Source organism: Frieseomelitta varia, unplaced genomic scaffold (assembly GCF_011392965.1).
Source record: "Frieseomelitta varia isolate USP_RPSP 00005682 unplaced genomic scaffold, Fvar_1.2 scaffold_178, whole genome shotgun sequence".
Classification (NCBI taxonomy): domain Eukaryota; kingdom Metazoa; phylum Arthropoda; class Insecta; order Hymenoptera; family Apidae; genus Frieseomelitta; species Frieseomelitta varia.
Window position 1 is genome coordinate 1 of NW_025109505.1, and position 19,832 is coordinate 19,832.

Below are 19,832 nucleotides of genomic sequence, written 5' to 3' on the forward strand. Positions count from 1 at the left end.
AAAAAAAAAAAGAAAAAAAGAAAGCACTTGATCTAAGGGAGATGATGATATGTCCATCGTTGCAGAAACTCTGGAGAAGCATCCGAGCGTGTACACGACGTCGACGGCCAGCCAGGCGGAGACGTCCGATTCCGACCAGTGCTCGATCAGGACCCAGATAACGAACTCCCAGCCAAACACACCTGCGACTGACATAATCGATCCGCCGCCGTTGTACGACGTCTGCGACTCGAGCGATTCATCGAGAACACCCGCGCCGCGGCCGAGTTTCCTCGACCTGTCCGCGCCCCAGGGGAAGCCACGTTTCCAGTTCTGCAACCTGGACTCGGACCTCGAGTTCCCCGGCGGCAGGGACGCGATCATCGTGGAGGACGAGCTACGCAGCACGGGGACCGAGGCCGACTACGAGAGGATCGAGCCGAGCGCGTTGTCCAGCGACGGTCAAGACAACGATCTGCCATCGGAGCCAGCCTCCATGCCACCGTTGCTCTCCTCCACCAGCAGCACCAGCACCGCGGCGTTCAGCTACAAGAATCCCGCGTATCAGAGCGCCAATCCTGCCTGCGGGGCCGGCATCGACACCGCCGCGAAAAACAAGGCCACGCACTCGAGCGACCAGGACATACCAGGTTCCGAGATGTTTCACCATGTTTTGTTTTATGCGAAATTATTTATTGGAGGCTTGGTGGTGGAGTTCGATCGAATTGTATACGCAATGTTTTTTTTTTTTTTTTTTTTTCTTTCTGTAAATTATTTCAATATTTCATTTCGGATGTTTCTGTAAATTGTAACAATGAGTGAAACTCTTGCGCTGGAATGACGTGCCACGCACATCGACAGTTTTTTGTCCCCCCCCCAAATTGCAATATTCTCTTGATAATAGTGATAATAGTAATAATAAATTGATTACTCGTCAATAATTTCTATCCAGTGATATCATACCGACGGGTTCAAAAAAGAAAGCGACGAGTTATTGCACACGGTTTGGTCGCTCGTTATGGTCCGCAATCAATTGCCAGCGCAAGTGGTTAACCTCTTGCGCTGGAATGACGTATCACGCGCGTCGAGAATTTTTTTGTCCCAAAGTTGCAATATTTTCTCAGTTTTAAATATACTTAAATATAATCCAGTCGAAACAAATAATAAATTTATTATTTCTCAATAATTTCTATCCAATTGATGTCGTACCAACGAGTTCAAAATGAAAGCGACGAATTATCGTGCACAGTTTGGTCGCTCGTTACGGTCCGCAATCAGTTGCCAGCGCAAGTGGTTAATAGTGAAAAATCGAGGACTTTCGTGCATTTGCGAGAAGTTCAAAGACGTAACGTTGCACGTACAAAAATGTAATAAACTATGTAGTTTCATTTAACGCGCGGAAATTTAAATTTGCATAAACGTCCGCAGTCTGTTAACGAAATTCTTGATCGAGCGAATCTACCAATGCATTTTTTGTTTGAAAAAAAAAAAAACGAAAAAAGCAAACACAGAAATTTTCGCCTCCAGTTATTCCGACTTTAGTAGCACAGCTTGACTCTGAGCAAAAGTAAAGTTTTTTTTTAGAGACTAGTTACATTTGTTTATCGTATTTACTTAACAACTGTTAAAAAAATTATTACAACTATCGATTGCTAAGTAAGTGAAAGCAAAACTCAACACACACGTTTTCATTCTAGTTTTCTTTTCATCTTTGCGTTGAAACTTGAATTTTTGTTCATTCAAGCCGTAATTTTTTGATAGTAGCATCAAATTCATTTTTCCCTTCTTCAAGAGGAATTCATCACAGGAAGGTTCTTGTTCAATTAGGAAAACAGTCGATTTGACATTACAGCACTACAGTTCTTGATACTGATTCAAATCGAATTGATTTTATTTAAAAGTACCTCAACTTCAAATTGATCTGATCAAACTGAATTGATGGAAGATAAATTCTTTTATAGAGTATATGTCTTGTTTACCGTTCCTTATTTCTTGCTTTCGCGGAGACAAAGAGATGGAAATGAAATATAAACGGACAATTGTGTTGGAAGATGCCTCGATGGACCGCGACGGAAAAGATCTTTTTTCGCTGCGAGTAATTGGAAGGAACTCGTTCCAAGTTTTAGAGATGGAAAATTTATGTTATTGATCAATTTTACTTGGCTATAGAACAATCTCGGCAATTCGATCAAACACAAATGTTCACACGTACGACTGAGGCAAGAGAAATGTCAATTCTAAACGCGTTACATTTTATTATCTTATCTTTCAGTAGCGTACGAACGTACAATATCTTGTTACAACTACATCGAGTCACCTTGATTTCAAACACGACGCTCACAGTTTCAGTTGCTCGCTCGCAGCCAGCTCGTTCAATAATCACCCAATACCTTCTTTATTCCATATCGAGAGATCTGTCAAATCATTCGCTACACAGCTATTATCTTATCTTTTTTTTTTCTCTTTTTCTTTTTCTTGTTCCTCGTACACAAACGATCGATATATTTTCGATACTGTGTTAAAAATTTCCGACGTGGAGGTAATGGCACACAATCTACTTTGCCCGAGCAAGAAACACACATTGAGTCTGTTGTATTGTTAAACATAACAATCACATTATATTTAATTTATGTGTTAAAAGTTAAGATTATTCTTACTTTTATATTTAATTTATGTGTTAAAAGTTAGGATTTTTCTTACTTTTTTAGTACAAGGTACAGTGGCTTTCTTTTTCCTTTTTGTAGAAAGAACGCGATTTGTAATTTCGAACGCGATCAAATTAAACAGTAACTCGCGCACCAGTTGCGAACTGGTTTTTAAAATCGAAACCCGTTTCTCCGCAGCGCAAACGTTATGTCACACGTTGTGATTTAATTTTATGTGGAGTACAGGGAAAATCTTAGGAGCGGAGGATCCCGGCGGCAGCAAGGGTTTGTTGAAGTGGAAAGGCGTGATGTTCGCTCCAGATGATGGAATAGATAAAACCGAGAACGAAGAGAAGCCCGGGAAAGACACCACAGACTCAGCTGTCCCCAATAAAGATCTTGAACAAGGAACCAAGGTAGAGTTTTTTCGTTCGGTGAAGCTTAATTAATACTAAATCCACTTATTTGCTAGTAAATTGTACATTATTATTACCCATTGAACGAAGAAGTTGTTACACAAGCGAGAAATTCAGGGAAAAATTAATACCGAAAATACATTCGTTCGGTAGTAGAAATTTTTCGTTTTATTTGATAAAGTTGAAATGCTTATAAAAGCCTTGAGGACTCGTAATATTATAGAATCTTTAAGTTTTACTTGGAAAGGTGATAAACTGTTTGTTTAGGCCACCGTCGATATTCGTGAATTTTTTAATTAGTAGCCTCGAAATTTTATGATTTAGTATAGAATCCAGAATGATATTACATTATATGAAAACATTTTCTTTGCTGCGAATTTTTGCTTGTATCTCAATTCCCGTGAAATCGCGTTGCAAGCGAATTAGAGATTTTAATTGCAACGGCGATTATTGTTCTCGAAGGTGTTCATGGTCGAGCTGACACGTGGTTGGAATAGCCGATTGGGATTCAGCTTGCAGCCGGAAGGAATTCGCACAGTTATATCAGTGGTGCACCCTGACAGCGTTGCAGCTAAAGACGGGAGACTGAAACAAGGAGATGTGCTTATGATGGTAATGCTTGCCGCTAATTAGCGTTTCCTTTCCTATCTCGATGCCTTTTTCTTTCGTTCGAACCGTAAATATACTAACGAGTGAATTGAATGGAATAAGAATCGAAAGGAATCTAAATAATTGTTCACGCTATCTTGTATCTTGAATTCAAATGATCGAAGCTTGCATAATTTCCGTGGAGAGAGCAATCGTAAAGTGACAATCTCTTAATTCAAAACACACATATATATATAATTACACGTATTGAGCAATACTGAAAACTAACTGTTCCGCTGATTGTTGCGTAATTACATAAAGCGTATTTACACAATTATTCTTCGTGTTATTCATTATTCAGTTCCTGTTCTGTTTCAGGTAAACGACGAGAGCGTGGAGCACATGACAACAGCCGATATAATCGATCTTTTGCGGAAAATAAGGGGTTCCATTGGCATCACGGTAATGAGACGAAGCAAACGAGAGAACGTAACGTAACAGTAATCAAACGGGGAAGAAAAAAAAAATCTCTATATTCGTCGCAACGTCGTTCTTTTCAATTTCAAAAGTAACATCCAATTTGCGAACGAAACGTCAACAATCGGTCAATTCCTCGGACTTTCGTTCCAATATAAATTTCAAATGACTAATTAAAAGACAGTTCCCGCGATATATATATATATATATATATATATATATATATATATATATATATATCGTGTCGATCGAGTGCAATATATAAATTTTGCTGTGAATAAAATTGTAAATACATATAATCTGCGAAAATCGAAGCCTTAGACGCGACTACTTTTCCTCGAGCGGAACGCAACTTAGGCGACTAGCGCGCGATTGTCGATGTGACACGTTGCTAACGCTAGATCGATGATAAATAATGAACTGTCCAGCGCGATTTATCATTCGAAACGGACGTCCTTAAGAGTTTGTTTCAAGTAAAAAGACTGCTTTTGAGAGATAGGAAATGACGGGAATGAAAGAAGGAATGGATTGCCATGTATAGATATTTTATTCGAAAAGCGTACGAAGACGTATAGAGGACTCCTTATTTTTACTGTAATCTTTTAAAAAACTGTAAACACCGTGTTTGAACGTAACGAGCAAGTTGCTCATACACGCAACTGTAAAAACAGGATAATATTTTTGTAAACGTTCGCCTCGTCTCTAAACCTTGAAGACGAAAGTCGATCTGTCCTTCAGAGGATTTGAAACCACAAGAAATTCTATATAGTTATGTATTATAGTAAAAACTTTATATATTTCTACGTCTTGTATAAATATCACAGAGAGAGAGAGAGAGAGAGAGAGAGAGAGATAATATTTAAAGTTTAAAATATTTAAACGAAAAATATTCCAACGTTGTGAAAAATAAAAGTTTGTTGAGATTTAATTGTAATAAGAGATTCTCGTTGCTACGTACCAATCTCCAAGATACATAAAATAACGCTTTTACAAGTTCGTCGACGACTTAGAAAAGCCTTTGAATAAATAAATTGTTAAAAAATCAAAATTTGAAAGTCCTGTTATTCGGAGTTTTTAGCATGTAAAGATTTTTCAATGAGGCGATCAAAGTGCACGGTTTCGAATCCTACATCCATTAAAAGTTGACAAATTCGTTGACAGAGTGTAATTGCTTCTTGACAATCCGACGATTGTCCGTTGTGTAATTAAATGAAATATTTCTTGAAGAAATTCCTCTCCAAGAAAGTGTTACAATGTGATTCATCGTGATAATCTTTTCAAGGAAACAATAAATGTATTAATAAAAGGAAATTCTATAAATGAATATTCTATAAATGAATATAATTAGTAGCAGGATATTCCTTACGTAGTTATTATACGCAAAATTGGGAATTTTTTGAAATTTGAATGGAAACGCAGTAACAAAGTGAAGGAACAAATCGAATTCGGTAATCAAAGAATTAATCAAAACGTCACAAGAAATACAGATACCTATATGAAGCGAAATGATATATCATATGAAGAAAAAACAAACTCTTCATCTACTGTATCCCTATGTATAAATAATTGTTATATAGTTTTCTCTTGTCACTACGTTCCCAAAGTTTGAAGACAAGATGCAACTCAAACATTTCTGACATATCGTTACAAGATTATACTGCACGTGCTTGCTAAGCGCGACACGAGAGATGCTTGCAAAACACAAAATACGCTCGCAGCTAACATATCACATTTTCTTTCGAATAAACGTGTGCCCAATAAATAACTTCTTGTACATATAACATTATACACGTACGATGTAAATAAAATCGGTATGTCATTTGAAAGAAAGTGTGACATTTATTATGCAAATCTTAGACTGCAACAATGTTGTTAACTAGTGTTTCTTAATGAAACGATATTATTCGTCTATATTAAACAATGATAAAGAGGAGCTGTATGAAATGCAATCGTTAATCGTATCGTATTTGGATCCCGTGTAATAGAAGCTACTTAAGGCTATTTGAATTTTCGTGTCACGCTCTAGAGTGTTGTTCACGCATAACGCAATGCTTTCGCTTGGCGCGTCAAAAAAAGGAACGCCATAAACATTGTAAAAATCGTAAGCTGCACTTTCTAAAACTTGATACTTTTAAGTAATCGAAAGAGCTTCTATGTATGCTTCACACTTTGCAGCAGATTCTTTTCATTTATAAACGTTTATAAAACATCATCCTACATTAAACAGGATGGTTCTATTTTTTTTATTTATTTAAGCTGTTGGTATTTCAAAATGACATAGCGACGCTCTTAAAAATACACTTACAAACATTTGTATTATATTTGATTTCGATTTATTTTCTTACGTTGAACTTTTATATTATCATTGATTTCACATGTCTGCAGAAAGTTTTACCAAGAGTTAGAAATATGAAAGAAAAAAAATCATTTGTTCGATCAACTTTCATTGCGTTACTAATTAGAAAGAAATTAAATTACAAATATCTTGTAATTTATTTAAAAATATTTTCGTATATGTATATATTTTGTCATTTTTTTTAAAGAATACCACGGATTTCTATACACAGGGAAACTAAACATGCTTATAATATATTTAGGAGTGTAGTAAACGTTGAGTAACTACCTCGCCTGATGCCATACCATACAGCAGTGGTTCTTGAACTTTTTATGCGTAACCATTAAAAATGCAAAACCAAAAGTAATTACAGGAATCAATAAATTAATCAATAGTGTAGAATAAAATTTCACGAAAAGCTTTAACAATCTAAACCTATCGTTTCGTCAAAAGATAATAAAACAATGAACATATTTTTAAAAATAAATTTATTTTTGAAATGTAAACACTTAAGGATATAAAACAGAATAAATTAATATAGGAAGAGCATATAGAAATAATGATATATGTATATATAATATGTTTATTCGCTGAATTGAAAATGTATAAATAATTTGTTAACAAAAGTACATGTAATAAAACATAAAATAATTAATTATATTTAAACAGAATATATTATACTAAATATAATATACACGAAAATGAAAATTTACATACAAAGATATAAAATCCAAGAATTTTAAAGTTTTGGTTTCGCAAAAAACAGTTTCAGAAACACTGCCAAATATAAATTTAATGTTTATTGTCAAAGAATATGTAATTATTCGCGCAACTTAAAACTTATAAAAACGACTTCATTCCTATCAAAATATATGTTGCGCTTATATTTATTTAGAAAAAAAGAAAAAACAATATACACATAAAATTCAATATAATAAATCATTATCACAAAATTACAATAGTAACTTTAAGAAAGAACTAAGAATAAAATGTTTCATGAATGTGATAGTTGTTCCATTAGAATATTAGAAAGTTCTATTATATATATAAAGAAAAATTATATTAGAAAATATATACACAAAATGTATATAAAATTATATGTATAATTGATACCAAAGTGTATGAAAAATAAAATACATAACAAAGATACATATTTTATGCGTAAATGTCAAAGACAGCTACATATTTTAGTGTTAAGTAAGTTAGGCTTCTTATATTATTGTTAATATCTATACAAAGATGAGATGTAAAATTTCATGTGTTTGTCATCATTTTACCATTGTTGATCCCTTTCTGATCAAAACACTGTAATATATTCAATAAAATTTGGTGTCTTTGATAAACAGTTTCATAGTTTTTTTAATATATTTATTTGTGCTAAATTATTTCATTTAGAAGAAAAGGAAAATATAGTAAAATATACATGATTACTTTCTTTTCTATTTAATATTAGATCGTGTAAATAACATATACTTGTAATTAAATATTTAATGTGTAATAAAGTCAAGTATAAAATAGATTAATGCAAAAAAAAATAATTATATTATATATATATATTCGGATTTTCAAATCACTTTTCACACAAATAATAAAACTATTTACATATATGTATATCTTTTAACTTAGTCGAAGATAATACGAATATATAAATTTGCAAAATATATGATAATGAGAGCAATCTATAAACAATTTATTAAAAAAATTAATTTTATTTTTATGAATTATTATTTTTAAGCTTTGTTCTAGCAGATTTTCTTAAAACGTCAGTATTTTTTGTAACATTTGACAGTCGTTTTCTCAATTGCGGTTTATTTGTTAAACATTCAATTTTTTCGTCATTCAAAATACATAAAGATTCTTCGTCATTTAACTCTTTATTTTCAATCGTAGAGTACTGAGACGATTTTTTAATTTTTTTCATTCTATTTGACACGAGTCTATTGTCAGTTTGTGTCGAATCACGAGTTCTCTTTCGCAAAGAACGATTGCTACTGCACTCGGGAGAACTTATGTTTTCTTTTTCCAAATTTGAAAAATTAATTTCACTAGTATTTAAAAATTCATAGCTAGTGGAACGTAATTTTCCTGCAAGATTGTTTTAAGAATATTTTAATCTATTCTCAATGTTTTTTGTTACATTTCAAAATCATATTAATCTTAAATTTTTGGTATAATCTTTTAATATAACAAACTTTTGATTAGTATTATACTATGAAATATTTCTATGCTGTCAAAATTTTTTAACACGTTCACAATCTAAATACCTTTCTTTATAAAATCGTAATAAACACGATTGTGAACATTTTAAGATTTATATTATATTCAATTCAATCACTGTTCAACACTTGTAATTCAACTAAAAATTTAAACTAGCGGACTGTAAACGTGTTAATTTTTATGCAATATCATAAAACCTCGAGTTTGATAAATTTTTAATAAAAATATATTACATACCATGATCAAATTTACTGTCACTATTGCCTAATAAATCATATACAATGTCCTGCAAGGGAGAGTTTGATCTCTCATCTTCTTCCTCTTGATTTAAAATACCATCAGAATCAAGATCTTTCATGCTTGTAGTAACAACGTCCATGCGTTTTATTTTATCTTTTAAAGATGATTTCTTTTTTCTTTGTAACAGTTTCTTATATTTGGAACTATCAGATGAATTTTTAGAATTATTTTTTAATGTATCCTCATAAATTGAGTTCTCCAAAACTGATTGTGTTGCTTTATCATAAATAGATGTATCGCTACGTGCATCTGAACTATCACTTTTTTCTACCTCATTCGTTTTTATGGACGAATAATTAGAAAACACAGATGCTTCCTCAGCAATATTTGTTTGATCATTCTCTGATTTATTCCGTAAAACATTATTATTAGCAGAAGATAATTCTACATTGAGAAATTTTTTCGGATCACTACTAGAATACATTTGCAATGGGCAAGAAGTATCTGAATCAGAATCCGGAATATATATGTCAGAATTTGACAACTGAATATCTGTTTCTTTGGTATAGATCATTGAATCATTCAAATTTTCAGTCATCGTTTGACGCTTATGTGGAATATCTTCATTACTCTCCGTACTTTCCGTAAATAAACTATGCCGTGCATGTGGTTTTTTTGAAGAGTCTATACTTTTAATTTGTTTGATTAAACTTTCAAAGCTATTTTTATGTGTTTCCACTAACAAAAATAAAATAATTATCAAATATTGGACATTATTAAAGAAATCTTACGAATTTAAAAAAACTTACGATATTTCTTTCGTTCATTTTCTATAACATTTTCTTCTGTATTTCTAGTAACTTGTAATTTCTGAAATCATTAAAAATCCAATAAGTTTAATTAAGATACAAAAAACTATTGTACAAAACTATTGTACAAAAATAATAAAGAAATACAATAAAATATTACATTTAGAAAAGAAATTTTATTTGCTTTTCTTTCTGTATTCTCTTCGTCCTCACACTGCTTTATTAATTCTGAAACAGGTCTTGGATTTGGTTTATCACACTCTGCATTATAAAGTACAATGTATCTTTGTAATCGAGCCTCTAAAATTTTTCGATCTCCTTGCGACGACAAGCCAAATTCTTTTGCTTTCTTCTTTAATACGACATCTTTCATTAAACTAAATACTAACTTTGACAATGGTTTACGTTTTGATTCTGTTCTACAAAGATAAAAAACATTTACATTAATCAGATATATGGATAATATAATATACATCATTCTATGAATCTTAAATATTGTTTGAAATAACAAGGTTTAAAAAATAAATATAAATATACAATATAATTTTTAGTATTCTTACATTTGAGGTTTCTCATTTGTAGATTCCCTTTTCAGACAATCATCAAGATGTCTATTTATTTTTAATTCTGAAATACTAACTTTGCATACTGGGCATATAACAATTTTAGTCTCTTCTGTTTTATTTGCAATTGGACGTTTACTGCTTTTGGGTGTAAACATTAAAGGTATTGTAAGTACTCCACTTGTACTAGGGCTAGATAAATCTTTTTGAACATGTGTAGATGGTGATGTAATATTTTGAGAAATAGAAATATTGCTAATAATATTTTTGTAAATAACTTTACTTTCTTGTTCGTTTGCATCTACATCTTTACTTTGATGCAATGATTTTGAATCACTAGAAGCATTATCAATTTCATTGAACTTTGCAAACTGCATCTGAATTTGTAAAAATCTTTTCAATTTGTCTTTGATTTGCGAAAAGTGTGTTATAATTTCATCTAGAACTTTATTCTTTTTTAAATCCTTCTCAAACGTTTCTGCAAAGCATGCAGGACATTGTGTCTTATAATGTAAATATTTCCTAATACATAATGAACAATCTGAAATTTGAAAAATTAACAATGAAATGATACATCCAGTTATAATGCATCAAAAATAAACAGATTTCATCTTACAATTATGAGAGCATGATGTCATAACAGAGGTATCCATGAATTCATAGCATATTCCACAAACTAACAAATTTTCTATGTGCTGTGAAAGAAATTATCAAATATTACTTTTCATTGATATTCTAAATAAATTAATTTCGTAAACACAACAACAATTGCACCTTTAGCTCTATGTATTCTTGAGGCCACATTATGCAACACAAAACAATTTTCAGGTTAACTTAAATAATTATAACTGTAACTACAGTAAACATCAGTTACTCAATATCTAAATATATTGCTGCATGTTATCTGTTCAAAATATAAATATGATTAATAAAAATATAAAAACCGAGCAGAAACAATTTTATCATCAAAATTTCGTGTTTTGAGGTTTTGTGTGCATCGCGCAAATTTAAACGAAACTATAATTTTCTATAATTTTACTGACAATAATTTTTATACGTGAAATATTTCATACAATCAAGAAATATTTGAAGGATTTGTATAATTGCTTAACGTATATACAATGTACAAAAGAAGACATGACTGAATACGTAATATGTAAATATTCCATAAGTGCTTTGAGTTTAGCCGAAATCTATTGGAGGGTTTTACGTAAGTTTTATGCTTCCATAACAAACGAAAGTGCAACAAAGTTATCCTGTCAAAATAATATTATAGAATGGAGCTAGTCCGGTTAGTACGTGCTGCAAGAACTAAGGATTTGTTTCTGTTATGGTATTTGAATGTAAATACTTGTGTACGAGAAACTTGAATTCTAAGTTTGAGGTTATACTCGTAGGTTTGCTATAAAGTCCAGTATTGTTGGTGGTTCCATTTATTACACTTATACGGAAGGATTGTGGTCAAAATCGGAAGAAACTGCTAAATTGTATGAGAAACTATATGCAAATCTTGCCCCATACGTTAAAGAAAACGTACCCGAAGAAGTTATTAAGGAAGTAATCTCATATTTATTATTTAATGCAAAAAAGATCAACTTAACTTTGTTATTAATTCTTTGCAATTAAAAGATACAATATTGTTTCTTTACATTTTCTGGTTGATACATATTTAATTATTTATGTTCTTATTTGATATTAAGGATGTATGCAAAGCATTAATGTCATCTATAAGACAATTGATATACAATATTTGCAAATCATTAGTTCAAGTAAATTAAAATCAATTCTTTTTAGTGGGCTCAGTTACCAAGTGTGTCATGCGTCACAAGTTTTGTGAAAACATCCTGGAACAATGGTGTTATAACCAGCATGAAATTCATCTCCGACTTACCAGCACACACTACTAATCTATATGAAACTGCAGAAAAATACATAAAAACACTCAATATATAGAAATAATGTTAATTTTTACATAATGCTATTAGTATCATGTACTTTAGATAAACATTATACAATTGATATTTATAAATATGAAAATTGTTTTTCTTGTACAATGTGTTATTTATTTAGATATACGATATTTTAATAAGTATCAATTTATGTAAGTAATTCTAAATAATTTGTTTTACAGAATTAAAGAAACCACTCTCATAAAATTTATATTTTATTCAAAAATTTAGGGATATTTCAAAATTTTGTTGTACTATTGATTCCATTAGAATTCTACATTCATGAAAACGTACCTTTAATAACATACTTATTCAAATCAAAAACATAGTCTATTTATGTTGGTAGTATTGTGTCGCGTCTTAGAAATCTGTATGCGATAAATGGCGGAAAATATCGTCGAGTTTGTTAAAATTAAGTGAATAAAAATATATTAGGCGATATGCCTGCGCAAGAAGTTGCTGTTATACAGCCACCGGCGACTGAGAATGAAGAAAACTCTGCACCTTCATCTCAGCCGATTGTGGGCATCATTTATCCTCCACCGGAGGTTAGAAGTATCCTTTGACAATATTTCTTTAATGAAGCAATAAAATGCAATATTTATTCTTAATTCATTTCTTAACAATTTTTCGGAACTGTCAATGTGTTTGTGTATATAATTATTATAAATTAAAGTTATATAATAAAAATATTATAGCTTCAGAAAATATTGGTTGTAATATATTGATTTGTGTGTTACATGCCATGAATAAAGTACCACATTATTTGCTTTTATGTAATTTCTGTTCTATTTACTATGTTGCTGTATATTTTTATCCTAAGAAAAAAATAAAAGAGTTTATTTTATCTATGTTACATTAATTTATTACTCAATGAAATTGAAAATTTTTATATATCTTTTACATTTTGTAAAAATTATTGTTTGTTTCATTGGGATTTGTGTAATTTGCCTTACATAAAAATATAGATATTGTCGACAAAACTGCAAGTTTTGTGGCTAGAAATGGACCAGAATTTGAATCGAGAATCAGACAGAATGAATTGGGAAATCCAAAGTTTAATTTCTTGAATTTTGGTGATCCATACCATGCATATTATCAGCATAAAGTGAAAGAATTTAAGGAAGGTAAAGGTCAAGAACCTACTATAGGATCAGGACCTGGGAAAACAGTTAATCTTGCTGCTCATCAAAAGCAACAAGAAATTTTGAAACAAGTTGAACAACCATTTATTCCAAGAGATACACCTGCAGAATTTGAATTTATTGCTGATCCACCTTCCATTTCAGCTTTAGACTTGTATGTGTCTTTATTAAATTCATGTTTTATATAATTGCAAGATAATATATATGGTAAGATATATGTAATTTTTTTAATTTTAGGGATATTGTAAAATTAACAGCACAATTTGTGGCTCGTAATGGTCGCCAATTTCTGACCAACTTAATGAACAGAGAGCAAAGAAACTTTCAGTTTGATTTTTTACGCCCACAACATTCTTTGTTTCAATATTTTACAAAACTCTTGGAACAATATACTAAGGTAGTACAAAAATTTTTGTTTAATTAAACGTTGTTTCCAAATTTTTTGTTTACATTAATATAAATTTGCAGGTATTGATTCCACCTAAAGATTTATTGCCACGGCTACGCGATGAAGCCGCTAATATGGATAAAATTTTAGAGCAAGTTAAATATCGTGCTGAATGGCTAAAGTATCAAGAAGCTCAGAGACGCAAAGAGGAAGAGGAATTGGAACGTGAAAGGGTTGCTTATGCACAAATTGACTGGCATGACTTCGTTGTAGTTGAAACTGTTGATTACCAACAGTTTGAAGTTGGTAATTTCCCGGCGCCGACAACGCCGGATGAAGTCGGTGCTCGTGTACTCATGCAGGTAACAAAATTCTATAAAGTCCATGTTACAGTAAAAGTACCTTGATAAACTTACAAGCCGCTCTTTTTTAATAACTTTTTAAATTTTTAGGAAAGAATAGAAGAAGGCGAGGATGTAGAAATGCAGATCGATAGTGAAGGAGAGGATGAGATGCAAAGTCGTGCAGAAGGCGAAAAAGATCGTGCAAAAGATAACAATCAAGTAAATATTTTACACGTGTATTTAAATAAAAAGAAGCAGAATACATTTTCATATTAACAACATATTTTTATGTTAAGGTGCAAGACATGGAAGAGGATTCGAGTGATGAAGATGATGTATCACCTCCGGGCGATACTCATAAATCGAAAGAATCGAAACCACGTGATAGTAATAACATGCAACCTCCACCTTTGCCACCCACTCCTGGAAACGTTGTAGTAAAGAAGGGATACGATCCTAAACAACACGGTAAGGAAAGAGAAGAAAAATGTAACATACATGAATTAGACAAAATTGTAATAAATTTTCTTTTGCAGCTAGCAAAACTGCACGTCCTGCTGCTCCTGATGAGTATTTGATATCTCCGATCACTGGAGAACGTATACCCGCAAGCAAAGTTCAAGAACACATGCGAATTGGATTATTGGATCCACGTTGGGTGGAACAAAGAGACAAACATCTCGATAAGTTGGCTCAAGAGACAGTATTTGCACCTGGCACGGCGATTGAAGCAAGCTTGAAACAGCTTGCCGAAAGACGTACCGATATTTTCGGTGTCGGTGACGAAGAAACTGCCATCGGTAAGAAAATTGGAGAAGAAGATAAAAAGAAGGACGACAAGGTCACGTGGGATGGTCACACGTCAAGCGTCGAAGCAGCAACTAGGGCTGCTAGAGCGAATATCACTCTGGAAGAACAAATTCACCAGATACATAAAGTTAAAGGACTTCTTCCCGATGAAGAGAAAGAGAAGATTGGTCCAAAACCTGCTAATCGCGCGGCTGAACTATCGCACATGGCAGCGGCTGCTTCGAAGCCTCAAGCTACACTAAAGGCACCACCTAAACCACCAGCTCCGAAACCAGTACCTGTGCCAACGCAACCACCACCACCTCCTACCATGAGCATGCCCACTATGGGTATTCCTCAACCAATGATGCCACAAGCACCAATGATGATGATGGCTCCCATGCCTCCGATTCGACCACCACCGTTAATGAGTGAGTATTTTTTATATGAAATAAAAATTTATTTATACGTTCCGAATTCCGAATATGGTTAACATTACTAATTTCTAGCACCAGCAATGTCACCGTTTATGCCGACACCACCACCCATGCAGCCACCAATGACTTCTGCTGTAAGTATTCGCCAAGTCAAATATATCTTCAAGTGAAAGTGTTTGTTTTATTAATTCTTTTTTTGCAGATCGGATTGAAACATACTGCTGAACCAATGGAGGAAGAACCTCAAACTAAGAAACTCCGAACAGAAGATTCATTGATACCAGAACAACAATTCTTAGCTAGGAATAAGGTATTATTAAGATTTATATTTATTAAGAAATTATTACGGATATGAACTGAAGTACACACTTTGTTATTTCAGGGTCCGGTACAGCTGAATATTGCTGTACCAATGATGACAGAGAAAGCAGAATGGAAATTAAATGGACAAACGTTGAATATTACTTTGCAAGTAAGTGATACTGTGGCGACGATGAAAGCTCTTATTCATGAACAAACTGGCATGCCTCCTGGCAAACAGAAGTTACAATACGAGGTAGTATATAAAATAATTAAACTCGATAATTTTTAATATTTCGATTTTCTTGTATAATGGTTATTCATTTTGTTTTCTCAGGGAATGTTCTTTAAAGATAGCAATACTCTTGCGTATTATAATTTAACATCTGGTAATATAATTAATCTTCTACCAAAGGAGAGAGGTGGCAGGAAAAAGTAAAACAGGAAAGTATGTAATTGATATTTTGAAACTTTCATGTTATTATGTAATGATGAATTAATTATCAAAAAATTAGAGAGAAATGTCTATATATTAACAAACATAGTGTTGCAGTTTCTTTAAAGAAATAAAACATCTATAATAAGTTAAATTTCCTTTTATTACTTTTAATTTTCGTTTTATAATTGTAATAAGTTAACATTTAATAAATTAACGATATATAGTGTAATAAAATTTATAAATATACAAATATAAAATTATTTTACTTATAAGCTTAATTCCCATTTTAAGAATTGCACTTAGGTTATCTTGTACTTTTATCAGTAAGGCATTAGCGATTTAAAAAAAAAATCATCGAGATAGCGCTTGCAAAGTATTTAAAACAATATTTTTATTTCTACCTCAACTTCTTAAGTTCCCATTTCATTTGAATGTTTCTAATATCTCCGATTCATTTATTGAAATTGAAATGATATTTCATTGCTCGAATATTTTAAAAGCAGATCTCTAAAAATTGCATAAAAGGTATAAAAATTTTCGAGAATAAAACTCTATAAATATTACCGGTACTATAAAAATGCTCTAAATGCAATAATTATTTTATACTCTTAGATTAGATTATATTATGCATCATCCAAGGCCTCTGTACTTAGTTATATTATGCACGTGTTACTTTGTACTTGTTTTATTTTTTGCTGTCTCTATGATTTTCCGGTAGCGTGCGACCAGTGATTTATATATCTGCAAATATATAAAAAAAAAAAAAAAAAAAAAATGTACGCTTCTTAAACATACCGTTTGATGCGACACAAATCTATAAATTATTTTACATTACTTACTGTTTCTGCGTCGTGGTAAGGACGACACACGAGCGCTGGTTCCGGCAAGCAGCGTGTTATTTCGTCAAAATTGGATTCGTTTTGGGATGAAGCATACTTCGCTTGATAGGCTGCACCCATCATAGCCGAATTAGCTAGTTCCTGTCAAACGAAATAACAAATTATCGAAAGAAATATTTCACTGTCGAAGTAGAAGGATGGAAATAACTACCAATGCGTATACTGGCGAATTGAAAACGTCGGAAAGTACTTGCAGTATAGATTTGTTTGCGGATGCACCTCCGGTCGCAATTATTCGTGTATTCGGACCTATGAATAATTCTTAAATTAAACTTAATTATAGACATAAGAATAATCATTGTCGCGGCGCAATATATTATATCTAACATACAGAATTACGGGAAATCGTGCAATTATTTAATTTAACGCTGTTCTGTTAAGTTTCAGAAACATAATTTCTCCTTCTTACCTACGACGAAACCAAAATCCTCGGCGTGAGCTCTCTTAGCGGCAAACTGCCCTTCGATCAGGGCTCTCACTTCTACCTCCTTCGAGCTGTAACGCGATATCTCGTCGTTCGCTTTGTTGAATCGATGATCGCCGATGAGGAACGGCAGTATCTCTTGCGCGTCGAAGTACAAGCCTAAATTCCCGAAATTGCCCCGCGGTGTGCTCTCCAGCAACTCGTTGAAGATCTGCCAGGAGCCCTGCGCCGCGCTGTCGCGTATTCGCTCGCGAGTCAGGGATCCATTCTTGAAGCTAGAAAATTCGCGGTTGCAAGATCGTTTACGATTGCAGATGAAACGAGGTAACGGAACAGAGGTGGAAGGTTATACCAAAGCAACGCCATGTAAGCATCGTCATCGAGAGGATTGCAAAAGACGTGCCCCTCCAGAACAGTTTTCGGCTTGTTCAACCATATAAACAAGTTGTCGCTCGTTCCCAAGCTACAAGCAATGTCTCCTTCTTTCAGTCTCATACCTGGTATGACAATAAAACGAAATATCTATAAACGTATTGTAACGCTTAGGCTTGAGCACGATTTTTTCTTTTTTTCTTTTTTTTTCGCAACTCGAGGAATATTTACAATGTGTATGTTTAAACTTATTCTTGTTCAAATTGAATTACAGCGTATTTCACACTCCGTTAAACTTGCTGCGATTTGTTAAAGTATTTTATAGTATACGCGAGCATAGTAAAAGAAAAGAAAAAAAAGAGAGAGAGAGAGAACCGGTCCGAGGGAATTTGCATTTACGGGCATTCTGGCATGAGAGAAGTAATTTCTCAAAAATCTCGTTCTTAACGAGGGAGATCAATTTTAGACGGTATCGCGCATTTTTGTAGCACGTTAGAATGCGGCCGTCAAGCTTCTCATGCTTCGGTTTTCCTTTCGCGAACATCGACACGCAGCGTTGCGCGCGGCAACTCCGTTAATTTCGATCGTTTAAAAGACTTTCAAACGGAACGGGCTGACATTTTGAATTTACGAATATAACTGAATATAACTGATTGGTATTAAGCAACAGGGAATTCATTGAACAGTAGGCCACTAAATTATAGCTTGCGCGAAAAATCTCATTAATCATTCCGTACGGAGGGAGCGAAAGTCTATGCGTAGTATCTGCAGTATGCGAGCCAATTGGAAATGTATCTGCGTGAATATTCATGAGGACGTTCGTTGCTGGTGTTGTCAAAAGGCGAAGTAACGCCTAGCGTAAATTAACACCGGGTTGCGGTCGAAACGAGAAAGATTATCGGTGCCAAAAGCCGTGAGATCGGCGAATGGCGCGTGGCTTACCTATCAGGGAACCTGAATTGTCGCCTGTGAATGCGATTATGCGGCATGCCTCGTCGAAGCCGAATCTCTCGACGAAATAGGACGAAATCGGGCCGATGTCGCTGCTCGAGGAAACTGGTTTCCCGAGTTTTTCTCGCAAACCAAGACCGCAGGCCTGAACAAACGATCGGTCAGATGGTAAATATTGAAAGAGCGCAATGTATGCGTTTAAGAATGATGTCTGCGTTCAAGTAAATAGATTAGACGATCGTTGACAAAATATTATTCATCGTAAGAATTCGAAAGTATTTCAATTTTATTTGATACTTAAATTCCTGAACATTTACGATTTTCAGCCATTTCGACCATTGATGTCAAATGTACAAACGATAACGGAATAGGTTCGCACATTGTCACACTAGAGAGAGAATTATCATCGAGGAGAGTCGAAGAGGATGTTTCTATCTCTACGTGAATACGAATACGGTTTTATTGCATCATAATTCAGATCTGTTTGGAGAAAATCTAGCAGCCATCGGTGAGAATTTACATACCTCCAGTAACACGTCGTCCCAATCTTTCGTATGAATATTTAACAAGTTCATTCCGGAGCCATCGGACCAATCGATCGGCGCGAAATCGCCCAGGAACAAGGAAGCGAGGAAACTGCTAACCAAAGAGATCCTCTGAAAAACAGCGTCAGAAACTTAAGGCTATAAAATTTAAAGAGCTCGTAACGTGTGATGCGTATTAGTGACGAATATATACAGGGTGTTTCGTAACTTGTGGGACCCAAGAGCTGACTGTACGCCTAAAAATAATGAAAAAAAGTCATATAAATATATGTCCTATCTGTCTTAGTTTATAAAACATAATGAATTTTATAAACAAAGTAAACTCTCTGTCCGGCCTCTCTTTCCATAGATTGCAATAGCTCGTAAGCAAGAATTTGCACTGTTTAAAAATAATACTTGATATCTTTCGTTTTTTGTACTTGGTTTCTGTAAATGTGTGAACGTGAAGAGAGTTTTGTATCTACTTTTCACTGATTAAGCTAGTTTTTCCAGGGATGGCATATTCAATTTTCATAATAATCATAATTGGGATGAAGAAAACCCACACGTTATTGTGCATTCAAGACATCAACACCAGTTTA

General features: G+C 33.3%; 5 protein-coding genes across 10 annotated transcripts in view; 3 read left to right on the forward strand and 2 right to left on the reverse strand.

Annotated features, from left to right (window-relative positions):
* The first annotated feature begins 18 nt into the window (after nucleotides 1–18).
* On the forward strand, nucleotides 19–6,841 carry LOC122538801. The gene is made up of 4 exons (XM_043673180.1): nucleotides 19–629; nucleotides 2,871–3,040; nucleotides 3,503–3,652; nucleotides 4,007–6,841. Exons 1-4 carry the CDS (start codon nucleotides 50–52, stop codon nucleotides 4,124–4,126), a joined length of 1,020 nt encoding a protein of 339 aa, XP_043529115.1. The 5' UTR covers nucleotides 19–49; the 3' UTR covers nucleotides 4,127–6,841.
* A 1,061-nt stretch (nucleotides 6,842–7,902) lies between these two features.
* Nucleotides 7,903–11,431, reverse strand: LOC122538796 (E3 ubiquitin-protein ligase RAD18-like). Of its 2 annotated transcripts, none has more exons than XM_043673168.1 (8): nucleotides 11,343–11,431; nucleotides 11,044–11,173; nucleotides 10,886–10,964; nucleotides 10,267–10,810; nucleotides 9,867–10,125; nucleotides 9,707–9,767; nucleotides 8,895–9,635; nucleotides 7,903–8,525 (listed from the first exon to the last, which is right to left on the reverse strand). In XM_043673168.1, exons 2-8 carry the CDS (start codon nucleotides 11,071–11,073, stop codon nucleotides 8,155–8,157), a joined length of 2,085 nt encoding a protein of 694 aa, XP_043529103.1. In that variant the 5' UTR covers nucleotides 11,074–11,173; nucleotides 11,343–11,431; the 3' UTR covers nucleotides 7,903–8,154. The 2 variants fall into 2 exon arrangements, with proteins under 2 accessions (XP_043529103.1, XP_043529104.1); XM_043673169.1 differs by lacking the exon at nucleotides 11,343–11,431 and having other exon boundaries at nucleotides 10,267–10,592; nucleotides 10,632–10,810; nucleotides 11,044–11,299.
* On the forward strand, nucleotides 11,416–12,320 carry LOC122538798 (MICOS complex subunit MIC13 homolog QIL1). Of its 2 annotated transcripts, none has more exons than XM_043673176.1 (3): nucleotides 11,416–11,560; nucleotides 11,667–11,826; nucleotides 12,064–12,320. In XM_043673176.1, the coding sequence occupies exons 1-3, from the start codon at nucleotides 11,547–11,549 to the stop codon at nucleotides 12,220–12,222; spliced, it is 333 nt and encodes a 110-aa protein (XP_043529111.1). In that variant the 5' UTR covers nucleotides 11,416–11,546; the 3' UTR covers nucleotides 12,223–12,320. The 2 variants fall into 2 exon arrangements, with proteins under 2 accessions (XP_043529111.1, XP_043529110.1); XM_043673175.1 differs by having other exon boundaries at nucleotides 11,460–11,602.
* Nucleotides 12,321–12,468: 148 nt separating this feature from the next.
* On the forward strand, nucleotides 12,469–16,161 carry LOC122538795 (splicing factor 3A subunit 1). The gene is made up of 11 exons (XM_043673167.1): nucleotides 12,469–12,773; nucleotides 13,187–13,517; nucleotides 13,601–13,760; nucleotides 13,832–14,113; nucleotides 14,204–14,314; nucleotides 14,392–14,563; nucleotides 14,632–15,315; nucleotides 15,394–15,455; nucleotides 15,524–15,631; nucleotides 15,704–15,877; nucleotides 15,959–16,161. The coding sequence occupies exons 1-11, from the start codon at nucleotides 12,659–12,661 to the stop codon at nucleotides 16,058–16,060; spliced, it is 2,301 nt and encodes a 766-aa protein (XP_043529102.1). The 5' UTR covers nucleotides 12,469–12,658; the 3' UTR covers nucleotides 16,061–16,161.
* A 244-nt stretch (nucleotides 16,162–16,405) lies between these two features.
* The window catches only part of LOC122538797 (xylulose kinase), a 10,860-nt gene continuing 7,433 nt past the window's right edge, over nucleotides 16,406–19,832 (reverse strand). For all 4 annotated transcript variants that reach the window (XM_043673172.1, XM_043673174.1, XM_043673173.1 and 1 more), the window contains 7 exons: nucleotides 19,231–19,362; nucleotides 18,698–18,851; nucleotides 17,736–17,880; nucleotides 17,369–17,658; nucleotides 17,111–17,208; nucleotides 16,900–17,040; nucleotides 16,406–16,801 (listed from right to left, as the gene is read on the reverse strand). In XM_043673172.1, the coding sequence (XP_043529107.1) occupies nucleotides 16,730–16,801; nucleotides 16,900–17,040; nucleotides 17,111–17,208; nucleotides 17,369–17,658; nucleotides 17,736–17,880; nucleotides 18,698–18,851; nucleotides 19,231–19,362 (1,032 nt within the window). In that variant the 3' untranslated portion in view covers nucleotides 16,406–16,729. The remainder of the gene's footprint in view (nucleotides 16,802–16,899; nucleotides 17,041–17,110; nucleotides 17,209–17,368; nucleotides 17,659–17,735; nucleotides 17,881–18,697; nucleotides 18,852–19,230; nucleotides 19,363–19,832) is intronic.